Here is an 11,800-nt window from a genome sequence, read left to right as displayed (position 1 = left end):
AAGAATTTCAAGTTTACTTGTTTGGTTTTAGAATAGTTTTAATATAAGAGAACTGTAGTAGGAAGGTGTTCTGTACTAAACTTGTAACATACTTGCAAGCTCTGCTTTTGAACACTTTGTAAAGATGTTAAAAAAAAGAAACATTGACCCTTTAATTGTCTTTTTTTTTTTTTTTTTTTCTTGAGTGCAGTATTTGTTTTTTTTGTTTTTTTTTTTTCTAAAATGTTGCTGGCGGGCAGTTGACGGGCATGCCTTAAGTAATGTTTTAAAATGAACACTGTTTTATAGAGCAAATAAAGTGTTCTAGTGTTGTGCCAAATCTGTTGTCTGTCTTTGCATTCTCAACTTAGAATTTTGAGTACAACTTGCTTGAGAAATTTAAGGCAATCAGTTTCCACACATTCGTCTAGTAAAATGAACAAGCCGACATGTTAGAAGAACTGTTTTGTTTAAGTTCTGCTTACAAATCTCAACTTAAATCTGTAAGTTACCTAAACTTTTGAATTTGAGTTACTTGTACTCAAGTTTTATGGTACCCTCTACAAATACACAAGTAAACTCTACAAAGTAGTAGAGAGTAGTATCAGCTAAAAAATTATGACCTAATTTACTTGAGAATTTTGAGGCAATCAGTTTCCACAGCTTTTCTAAGTAAAGTCAACTTATTACTTTTTACAGTGTATTAAATGAAGGTCTAAACATGAGGAAGACCAGTAAGGGAGAGCAGCCAAAGTCAGAGAAACATCCTCATTAAACATCCTAGTGAAAAATGCAAATCTCATTACTTAAACCAGTGATTTAGTGCTGTCATATCAGGGTGGAGGAGTCTGGCTGGGGGAAAAAAGCATTGCCCTTTCATGAAAAATGGAGAGCTGTCGGAAACGGCGAGGGCGAGCAAGCAGTGCTGCGGGGTTGCTGGTGTGCAGCGCAGGGAGGAAGCGGCACTCAGAGCCGCAGGGGAAAGGCTGCATCTGGTCGCTAATGAGCCGCTCACAGGCAGCGACGTTCTCATCAGCTCTGTTTGTTTTCACAGGCCTCTCTGTGTCCACTCCACAATTGTTTTGTTTGGTAGGCCTTACTACCGTCGTTCTCAGGCTCTCGGCCCTTATTTATCAAGTGACTGCCCTGTTTTGTTTTTTCTTTGCCTCTAGTTCATGGGGCTAAATATAATCTGTCCTTCCTTCTCGCCCAGTCGCTTGCATCGTGACAGACAGAGGTTCTCAGCTACATCGGTAAGGAGAGATAGATTGGGGGTGTTTCCCATTGCTTTAACCTTCTCTGGCGGTGGTCCAATGAATGCAATATGAACAGGATGTAGTACAAACATTCACTAAAATACATGTGTGTGGAAAAGGTGCAGTGTTTTTTAGAATAGGTCTGAAGTTACAAAATGAACTTCCTGCACTCTGCATGTTATGCAAAGGATGTTTTACATGCTTCTTCAAAAAAACAAAGCAAAAAAAAAAAAAGAATAAAAAATTAAAATAAAATAAAACACACAAATTAAAGTTGGTTTAAAAATGAAATTGTGTCATAATTGAACTTAATTTTTTTTTTCGGAAACTCATATGACTTTCCATAAAATATATTTTATTTTATTTTATTTTGCTGTAGTCACTTGCTGATTGCACATTATTCATCACTTTGGGCACATCTATTTAAATATAGAATAAATTAACTTTCTAGTAAAAAATAAGATAAAAAAAATAAAAATAAAATAAAATAAAGATTTGTCTTGTGATGGACTGGCCATCTGTCCATGTCCATTTAAATGCTTTAATATTTTAGAGAAGTATTCATTTTCTTTTAATATTTAAGTTAATTTGAAAAGCAAGCACATAACTTGTGATCTGTAATCCCTCTTATCATGGACATGTTGTGACTCCCGCTGCCATAATTCCTGATCAGTGATCCCTAAATGCTAATATTACTGTGCTTTTTGGTCCTTTATAAAAGTTCTGCACATTTCTGTCAATGATAAAATACTCAAACACTCGTCCAGCTTAAGGATAAAAGTTGGCCCTCAGACCCCTAAAACCCTTATGAATACCCTTTGAGGTGGCCAGCACGGGGGGTTAGGACTCTGATCCACGCTCCTTTTTACAAGTCCCAATGTTGAAACATGACAGCAGGCCAGCACATCAGAAGACTGATTCAAAGGTCTGGCCTTGTGCTGCTGTTCAATAGGTCCTACCCATCACATGCTCTTTGGCTAAATCATCATGACCTGAGATTTTCAACCACTCCGCCACACTCTTTCCCAGGCTTTTCTCCTTGTGCATGCTCTGGTGACAGCCAAACTGCCTGCCAGAACGAACCCCCACCCTCTTCCTTTTTCTCTTCAAACATTTCCTAACCAGACTCCTTCTATGAAAATACATAACCGATGCTGTCCCCGAGAGAAAAGAGGGATAGCAAGAGAAAAAAAGAGACTTCATAGATGTTGCGTTATGCAATGGAAGGGGGCAGTCGCTGGGCAGACAGTGGCACTCTGTGTGAGAGAGCGTGGGGCATGGCGGGGCGGCGTGGTGCTGGTGTTGCTCTGGGAACAGGATGATCTTGGTGAGCTGTGGGAGTGATGGTGAGGAGGACAGGGCTCCTGGCGGCACTGTGCTTCTCTCCCCCAGCCCTTTATCTCTCACGCGTGAGAATGTGGGTCAGCTTTGGTGGCCGAGGTACGGTTACATTTGAGAGCCTCCGATGAATGAGCTCTACTCCCTTTATTACAGGGCAACGGTTCAAAACGTAATTTATCAGAAGTGTTGCAAAAGATGAAATGAGAAACTTAAGGGACATCTTTAAGCCTGCAGTAAGTAATCTGGTAACAGGAGCTGATATGAGATTATCTGTGGTCTCATTTGTGTTCTTTGGAAATTATGACAATCCCACATGCTCATGTCCTCTAACCTGATTAGATGTTCCAAGACGGCTGATAATTATAATGTTGCACTATAACAACACTGGGACACTTTTCATTTCCACACCAATAATTACACTAATTAACTCAAGTTTAAGTTACTATTGCTTATTGGTTAGAGACTTTTGTATAAATTCAATAAATGTGTGCGGTGATATTGAGTTTCAGCACATCTGTAATTATCTGCATTACTTTAAAATCTATACCTGTTAGACTTAAAGACAAAAGATGATTAATAACAATGTTTTGGGGTGAACCATGTTAGATGACAGACAGAGAGACAGGCAAAAAGAAAGATAGATAGATAGATAGATAGATAGATAGATAGATAGATAGATAGATAGATAGATAGATAGATAGATAGATAGACAGACAGGCAAAAAGAAAGATAGATAGATAGATAGATAGATAGATAGATAGATAGATAGATAGATAGATAGATAGATAGATAGATAGATAGATAGATAGATAGATAGACAGACAGACAGGCAAAAAGAAAGATAGATAGATAGATAGATAAGATAGATAGATAGATAGATAGATAGATAGACAGACAGACAGACAAAAAGAAAAGATAGATAGACAGACAGACAGACAGACAGACAGACAGACAGATAGGGAGATAGATAAGGAAATAAGTTTCTCATATGGTCCTATAAAGGAGACACAGGACAATTAATTAAAACTATTTTTTTTAATATTTATAAATTATTTACCAGTTTACTGTACTGTAGCTAAATAACACCTCATGTAATTTATGCTCTTTTAGATATCATCACTGGGGTTAAATTTTCAGAATTACAATGATGGCATTTCAACATGTTTGTAGTCAAAGAGGACGTAGCACCGCGGTGTTTAAAGCGCGTCAATAATCGATTCCATGGCCGCCAAAGGCTTCACCTCTACTTTAACAAGAAGTGAGCAGAGCGGAGGCACAGACCTCTCACTGTGCGTCACCGCTGCAGCCTCTCACAGGCTCTAAATCAAAGCTCAGGAGCCATGAATGACAATATCCCTTTCTTCAGGCTCTTCCCTCTGAGGAAGAAAGGCCTGCGAGCCCCCAATGTGCTCCCTGAGAGGGAACAGCGTGGCCTCCCCCCTTCCCTCCCCACCGCTGAACTCAGTTTATGGCTGGGCTGAGGTTGCTCACTTCAAGGTAGTGTTCTTTTGAACAGTGGCGTTGCCGGGGCTCGTGTTACACCTGCCCCCGCTCTAACCTCTCCTCATTCACACGGCCCTATGGGACAAGGCCCTTCTCTGTCTGCCTGCCCCGCCACACAAAGCACCCACAAGCCATCACTGCCAGTGCTGTTTGTTAGCCACCATCGCCCCAGCACTGTCCGCTCACACAATGCGTGACTGTGGTGAAATGGCCCCCTGACACCCAGTATAGCAGCCGGGGGATTTCAGATCCATTACCCATCGCCATGGCAATCTAGCACAAGAAGGATGCATGTTTTATTTATTAGTATGTACCTTGTAAGTCACATATGTGTTTGCTAAATGAATCAGTGTAAAGCTTGTACCGATCAAAAATTTGGGGTGTGTATGATTTTCCTAAGAGCATAAGTCTATAATGCCCATAAAGGCTACATTTATTTGGTCAAAAATAACAATAAAACAGTAATATTTTGAAGTATTCGTATAATTTAAAATAACTGTTTTCCATTTTAAAATGTGATTTATTCCTGTGATGCAAAACATTCTAATATGCTGATTTGGTGAAAATATATATATATTTTTTATTATTATTATCACAGCTGTAAACAGTTGTGTTCAGAACAGCCTTTATTTGCAATATCCGGGTTTTATTATTTTATTATTTTATTTTTTTAAGTGGAAGGGGAATGTAAAATCCTTTAATATCACTTCAGATCAATTTAACTGCAGAACAAAGGAATTGATTTCTTAAAAAAAAAAAAAAAAAAAAAAAATAATATATATATATATATATATATATATATATATATATACTTACCACTTTTGGTACTGTGTGTGGTAATTTGCATTTTTAAAATATGTTGCCATTATTACACTGCTAAGTAAATTAATCTAATTGTTACATGTCATTGATAAATATATTTATCTAAATTTGAATGTTCTTTTAAATAATAAATTGCACCAAAAATATGTGTCTTCTATTACTTTTTACACCTACCTGCATAAAGAATTACTTTCAATAGAAAAGTCAATGAATATCCCATTGCAGTCACGTTTCCTAAATAAGGTGTTTACATGACAAAGAAAATCAGTTAATACTGGGATATGTCAACACGTCTTATTTGGATTTTTAGAAATCAGAATATCAACTGAAAGGAATAGTTCACCCAAAAATGAAAATTTGCTAAAAAAAAAAAACGTAATAACCCTCAGGCCATCCAAGATGAAAATGATCTTGGTTCTTCATATCAAAATATTAGGAGAAATGTACAACATTATGTAGAAGTAATCATATTTTAGTCCAAAGCATTTTAAGTAAAAAATGTATAATGATGGATTTGTTAATTATAAACAGTTTTTTTTTTTTGCTTCACAATATGTTAATTGATGGACTAGAGTCGTGTGGATTATTGTAATGTTTTTATCAGCTGTTTGAACGCTCGTTCTGACGGCACCCATACCCTGCAGAGTTTTCATTGGTGAGCAAGTGATATAATGCTAAACTTCAAATCTGTTCTAATGAAGAAACATCTCAGAAACGTCTCATCTAAATCTTGAATGGCTTGAGGGTGAGTACTTTTTCAGCAAATTTAAATTTTGGGAAGAACTATTCCTTTAAAGACATTTTTACACGACACACATATAATCAGTATTATCACATATAATCAGTCAATTCTGATTAAAATAAAAATATTTTTTTGCATGTAGATTAGTGGCCAATTCTTACACATTTCTGAATCTCAAATGTATGGCAAGTCACTCTCACTTGACAGTATGTGTGGAGGTTCTTTACTCTGTAAACAGAGCGGGTCAGAATCTAATCACAAACACAGACAACACAGCAGCACTGAGCAAGGACGGCCTGTTAAAGTATCAGCGGGGTGCCGGGAGCAGACCTGCCGTCGTCCCCAACACACCCCTGTGAGTGATGCTCTGAAGACCCCACGTGCCCTCTGTAAACATACCCCAGCTCCACTGACGGGACAGCACCACATTCTCACGAGAAACTGGCGTTGTGTCCCACTATCCACATCCGAGGCAGTTCACACAACTTCCAGAGAGCTGCAAAATCCCCCAAAAGAGTTCCCAGAGCATTTTTAGCTTCTGTTTCTAATATTAGACCTTCTCTGGTCAACTGAGATCAAAGGTCGGCGGAACGCTTGAAATGTAATACAACCAAACAGTTAAATATAGAGGAAGAGACAATTAGTGAGATGAGCGGTCAGCAGCCCAGTGTCTCTCTGCAGTCAGCTGTGGGTCTATTTTCTGCTGCCAAAAGAAGAGAGGAAGGAACATCGTGTTTCCTGTAAATAAAGAGAGGAGTGCAGCTATCATTGTTTTGACAACGGAAGCAACGTCGGTGTCAGTCTTTTTCTGACACTCGTCACATCTGTGTGTGAAAAGAAGCATTCCCTACTGGCCCAGGGGTCAATTAGAACCATTCACAAGTTCAAATGAAGATCTCTAGGTCAGGTGACAGGAGTTTCTTGACTCAAAGGGATGAAGCGGTTCAAATTACATCCGTTAAGTTGCATTTAGAAACATGTCTTGAATTTCTTTTCAAAGTGATCTAAAACACAATACCAGTTCCAAATGATGATAAAATCTAATATTAATAGACTACATTTGCAATAATGCAAATTGCATCAAACGTCGAGAAGGAATCACAATAAAGAAATCCTGAAATTATATATTTAATATAAGATTATATATATATATATATATATATATATATATATATATATATATATATATATATATATATATATATATATATATTTTTTTTTTTTTTTTTTTTTTTAAAGAAATTCTAACTTTTATTCAGCAAGATGGAATTAATCAAAAGTGACATTAAATACATTTTTCATATATGTATGTATATATATATATATATATATATATATATATATATATATATAAATACGTTTCAACATAATGATTTGAAATAAAAAAATAACTTTCTAAGACTCCTAAAATTTTTTATCATAATTTCCACAAAAGAACATACTGTTTTCAGCATTAATAATAATGAGAAATATTTTGTGGGCAGCAAATCAGCATATGAGAATGATTTCTGAAGAAGGATCTTGAGACAGTGAAGGCTGGAGTAATGATGCTGAAAATTCAGCTTTGATCACAAGAATAAATTACATTTTATAAATATACTGATATAGAAAACAGTTATTTTAAATGACAATAATATTTCAAAATGTAACTGTTTATAATGTATCGTTGATCAAATAAATGCAGTCTTAATGAAAATAAGAGGCTTCTTTCAAAAACAAAGTTTACAGATACTAAACTTTTGCATGGTAATGTGTTTTATTGAATAAATCATCTAAACTTATTTTGTCAATAAATGACTTGATAAAACCATTTAAAATCATTAAAGCTGATAGCAGGTATCCCACAATGTGCAAAATATCCACAGTACATCCTTCCTGGTTGATGTTCAAGAAGTGATAACCAGAACACCCACGAGCAGGATGTATTGTCTACACCCTCTATAAATAGACCATACCTCCAGGAAACGGTGTCATGAGAAAAAGCAGCGACTTAGGTAGGGGAAGATGACCATCACAGAAAATCACACCATCACACACCCAAAAAAAGATTTGCGTGAGGAAGAGACTCGTATCCTGTAAATAATGAGTCATCCACCTCACATACAACACTGTTTAAAGCCTCGAATTTGCATTTTATCAATGCATAATGAAACTTAAAATCATTGTGGTTTAATCTATATCATATTCTAGATGGAAATACAAAGCTCATCATTTAAATTTTACATTTCCTGTATTAACCTTGATTTAGTTTAATTTTGTATTCTCTGAGGAATGTGCACATGGTGAAGTGGGCATTTCTCAATCCCACTCACTTAATTTAAGGAAACACTGTAGACAACGTGAATGTCAAGGCCAAAACAACTGAGTGAAAAATTATTTTGAGAATGAACAGATGGTTAAATTATTCAAATTTGAGAAGCACATGATTTTAATCTATGATAAAAGAAAGCAAATACGCGTTTTTGTCAGTTAACATTGATGTTTCACATAAACATTTCACTGGAGTAGTGAGAACACAAAAAATTGTAAAAAAAATACAAATAAAATAATAATAATAAAATGATGGATTAATTACTTTATTTTATCAGTGTAATCAAAAAAATCCAATGTTAATAATTAGGAAAAATGTATTGTTTAAATTTAAATTTAAAAATGTTAACTTATTTTAATTATTTATTTAATTATATTATCTTTAATTATTATTCACTCATTTTTTTTTTTTATTAAGTAGGCCTACTGTATTTAGATTTTGCTGGACTTGTGTAGCGAGACGCTTGTATTCTTTCTCCATCTAGTGGTGGTTGCATGTCATTACAACAACCGGCAACTTGACGCCGTGGTTTACATCCGGGTCGCTAACGTCAGCGTCCTATTTGTAATTTAACGGAATGGACGACATGTTACAATTCATGAAACTAGTCGGACAGCTAAAAGTGAGTGAAATTCAGATTAATACCATTGTTTTGCGCCTTAACCCATGTTATATTAACGTTTGCTTGTGTTACAGCGTGTGCCACGAACAGGATGGGTGTACAGAAATGTCAAACAGCCTGAGAGTGTGTCTGATCATATGTACAGAATGTCTATGATGGCATTAACCATACAAGACATCACTGTCAATAAAGAAAGGTTTGTATGAGGGGTCTTAAAACATATATTTTGCTTATAAGTTGACTGTTTAACATTACCTTGGAGCGAACGTGGATGTTCTTACTGATGGTCTTCGTGTTTATTTGGGAATGACGGTTTAATCCACAGGAGCCTCTCAACATTTAACGTTACATAACTTTTGGGAAGAAAACGTATTTTTTTTTTCTCGAAACGTATTTGTAACGTACTTCTCGTCAGTGTCGATAAAACTGCACATGTATCCAAACACACAGATTCTCATTGTAAGGGAGTAAAAGTTTGTAAGGCGACAGTTGCTAAGGTATGATTTGAAGGCGGGGTTTAGAGAAGAGTCAATTAATTTATGCAATGTGCAGTTCACTGAGATTGATTCACATGTGTGCTGTTCACACTTGTGCTGTTCATTTTGAACCATTCACCCTTATTTCATTTGGTTCATTAGAATCATTCACATTTCTGAAGCTAATGTAGTTTCATTTGTGCGTTTCATTAAGATTCATTCACACTTGTTCGGTTCATTAGGATTCATTCACATTAGTCTTTTTTCCAGACCCATTTAGGTTATTGCTTAAAAACCTTGTACAATAATTAGCTTTCTACAACAACATACATTTAATAAAACCATTTATTTCAAATGAAACCGAGACAGTTATTCTACATTGTCTCCACAGATGCATGAAGCTGGCTTTAGTTCATGACTTGGCTGAGTGTATTGTGGGAGATATTGCACCAGCAGATAATGTTAGCAAAGCAGAGAAGCACAGAAGGGAAAAGGTATGATGGTTTAAGATTATTTTTAAGTTTGAAATATTTTGTGTGTAAACTTTGAAAGTCTTTCTCTATAGGATGCAATGGTGCACATCACAGGCCTGTTAGCTGATGGCTTACGGAAAGAGATTTACAGCTTGTGGGAGGTGAGTTGATCAAAACTTAACAAATGGACCGAGTTTTGTGTTCCTCTTTTCTTTTTTTTCGGAATGACTGGACTACATCTTTCAAAGGAGTATGAGACTCAGTCCAGTCCAGAAGCTAAACTGGTGAAGGAGTTGGACCAGCTGGAGATGATAATACAAGCTCATGAGTATGAGGAGTTAGAGGGGAAACCTGGAAGACTGCAGGAGTTCTTCACTTCCACTGAAGGTTTGATCTTTCTCAGTCATACACATATCCTAACTTCTACCAGCTCAGGATCTCAATGTAGAAATTTTGTCGTTCAACAATATATATTCTTCAGTGAATGGGTGCCGTCAGAATGAGTCCATAAAGCTAATAAAAACATCACAATAATCCACAAGTAATCCACACATCTCCAGTCAACTGTGTGTGTGTGTGTGTGTGTGTATATATATATATATATATATATATATATATATATATATTGCATTCTTTCGTGAAAAAGTCATCTTGCCTCAATTAGGAGAGAAATATGCACTGATCAAGGACTGTTTACAAGCAAAAACTCGAGTTATTGTTTACATAGTATATGTACTGTGTATATATAAAATACACACACATGCATGTATATATTTCTGATTTTTTAAAAATATATATTAGTTATTTATTATTTAAATTATATAGACATGTAAATATTTTCAAAATATATACTGTATGTGTGTGTGTGTATATATACTACATGTATGTATGCAAACACCCAGTTCTTTTCTTTTATATTTTAATCTTTTAATTTTGGGGTGAACTATTCCTTTAATTTTATGCATATATTTGAGAATGCAATTTTCAAAACGTACAAATAATAGCTTTATATTTTGCCTGTTATGTATTTTCTCCTCTGATCACAGGGAGGTTCCATCATCCGGAGGTGTTGGGTCTGGTGAAGAGTTTGAATGAGGAGAGAGCTCGACACATCGCTGCTAAAGGAGATAATGATACAGAGAAGACCACTGATACAAACCCTCACACCCTAGCGACACCATGATCTCAGTTCCTGTCAGGCTATGAAGCTACCTCCACACATCTGGACACAAGAGTGTTTATTTTGGCCAGATTAACTGTTTTATTCTAATCTTATTTAATTGCACAGAAGCATGGTTTGCTGTTGTTCGACGTTTGTGTCTTGTTTGTTTGAATGCTCTGCAGAACACAATTTGTTTCCACGGTTGCAGTTTTGATAAAATGTCATTCTTTTTATTTAAACCAAAATGAAATGTGTATTTTGATCAGCATTTACTGCCTTCCAGTAACTGATGTTTCAATAAAAATAGTATTTCATATCCGTTGAAACTGATTTTACTTTGCTGAATGCATGAAAATGGAAGGGAAAAATAAATACAACTCATCCTGCAATAATTATAACATCATTCAAAATACGTTTGTTCTGTATACGCATTCAGTTCTGGAACATTTTGAGTTACAACAGTGCTAGTTTTCCAAGAGGTAAGCATTAAGCAGAAGTTACAAAAATGATTTTATTAACAACTCAAATGTCAAAACATTTTTGCAAAGACTTTGCCACACTTTACCCTTTTACTTAAAAAGGAACAGTAAAGTTAATGTTAATTTTATGGTTTCTGATTATGGTTCAGTTCACCTTAATTTCATGACTGATGAGCCGGGACTTTGACTTTGCAAAAAAAAAAAAAGGAAAAAAACCTTTATTGACCAACAATATTAATGAACAGCAGCTCAACACAGAGTATGAATTTGAAGCAATATTTTGTCTATAAAATTTTAAAACAACTCCTGACTTCATTGTCAATGTTAAATATGTAAAGCTGCAACCAATTTCACACAAACGTATGAAGTAAAGAAAAAAACAGGATAAAATAATTCTATACATTTTTGGTCACTGGCAATTATCATTACCAATACATTACAATTTACATCAGGCTGTTATCAACAAACATGCTCTAGTTAGCAGGAATAGGAGCATTAACACATTTATAACAGCAAAACAAAATGTAACGTCTATTTTGTTGAACATTCTGTCAAGCACTTCTTTTAGGGATTGTATATGCAGCCATTATTTTTGGTCCAGGAAATATATCATGCTTTGTTACAGTTAAACAAT

The 11,800-nt window shown here is 35.4% G+C and overlaps 1 protein-coding gene across 1 annotated transcript; it reads left to right on the top strand.

Annotated features, from left to right (window-relative positions):
* The first annotated feature begins 8,501 nt into the window (after window positions 1-8,501).
* Window positions 8,502-10,708, top strand: LOC113075685 (HD domain-containing protein 2). Its single transcript, XM_026248367.1, has 6 exons — window positions 8,502-8,576; window positions 8,651-8,772; window positions 9,444-9,546; window positions 9,618-9,686; window positions 9,774-9,912; window positions 10,572-10,708. The coding sequence occupies exons 1-6, from the start codon at window positions 8,532-8,534 to the stop codon at window positions 10,706-10,708; spliced, it is 615 nt and encodes a 204-aa protein (XP_026104152.1). The 5' UTR covers window positions 8,502-8,531.
* Window positions 10,709-11,800: the final 1,092 nt, after the last annotated feature.

This window comes from Carassius auratus, unplaced genomic scaffold (genome assembly GCF_003368295.1).
Source record: "Carassius auratus strain Wakin unplaced genomic scaffold, ASM336829v1 scaf_tig00017470, whole genome shotgun sequence".
Lineage (NCBI taxonomy): Eukaryota > Metazoa > Chordata > Actinopteri > Cypriniformes > Cyprinidae > Carassius > Carassius auratus.
The sequence above is the reverse complement of the archived record's forward strand: the minus strand, read 5'-3'. Positions and strand labels throughout refer to the sequence as shown.

Bases quoted from the DNA above. Each gene is read 5' to 3' on its own strand.
- LOC113075685 (XM_026248367.1), top strand. From the start codon at position 8,532: ATGGACGACATGTTACAATTCATGAAACTAGTCGGACAGCTAAAA. The intron at 8,773-9,443 runs GTTTGTATGAGG...TTGTCTCCACAG, and splicing joins ATCACTGTCAATAAAGAAAG to ATGCATGAAGCTGGCTTTAG. The intron at 9,913-10,571 runs GTTTGATCTTTC...CTCTGATCACAG, and splicing joins GTTCTTCACTTCCACTGAAG to GGAGGTTCCATCATCCGGAG.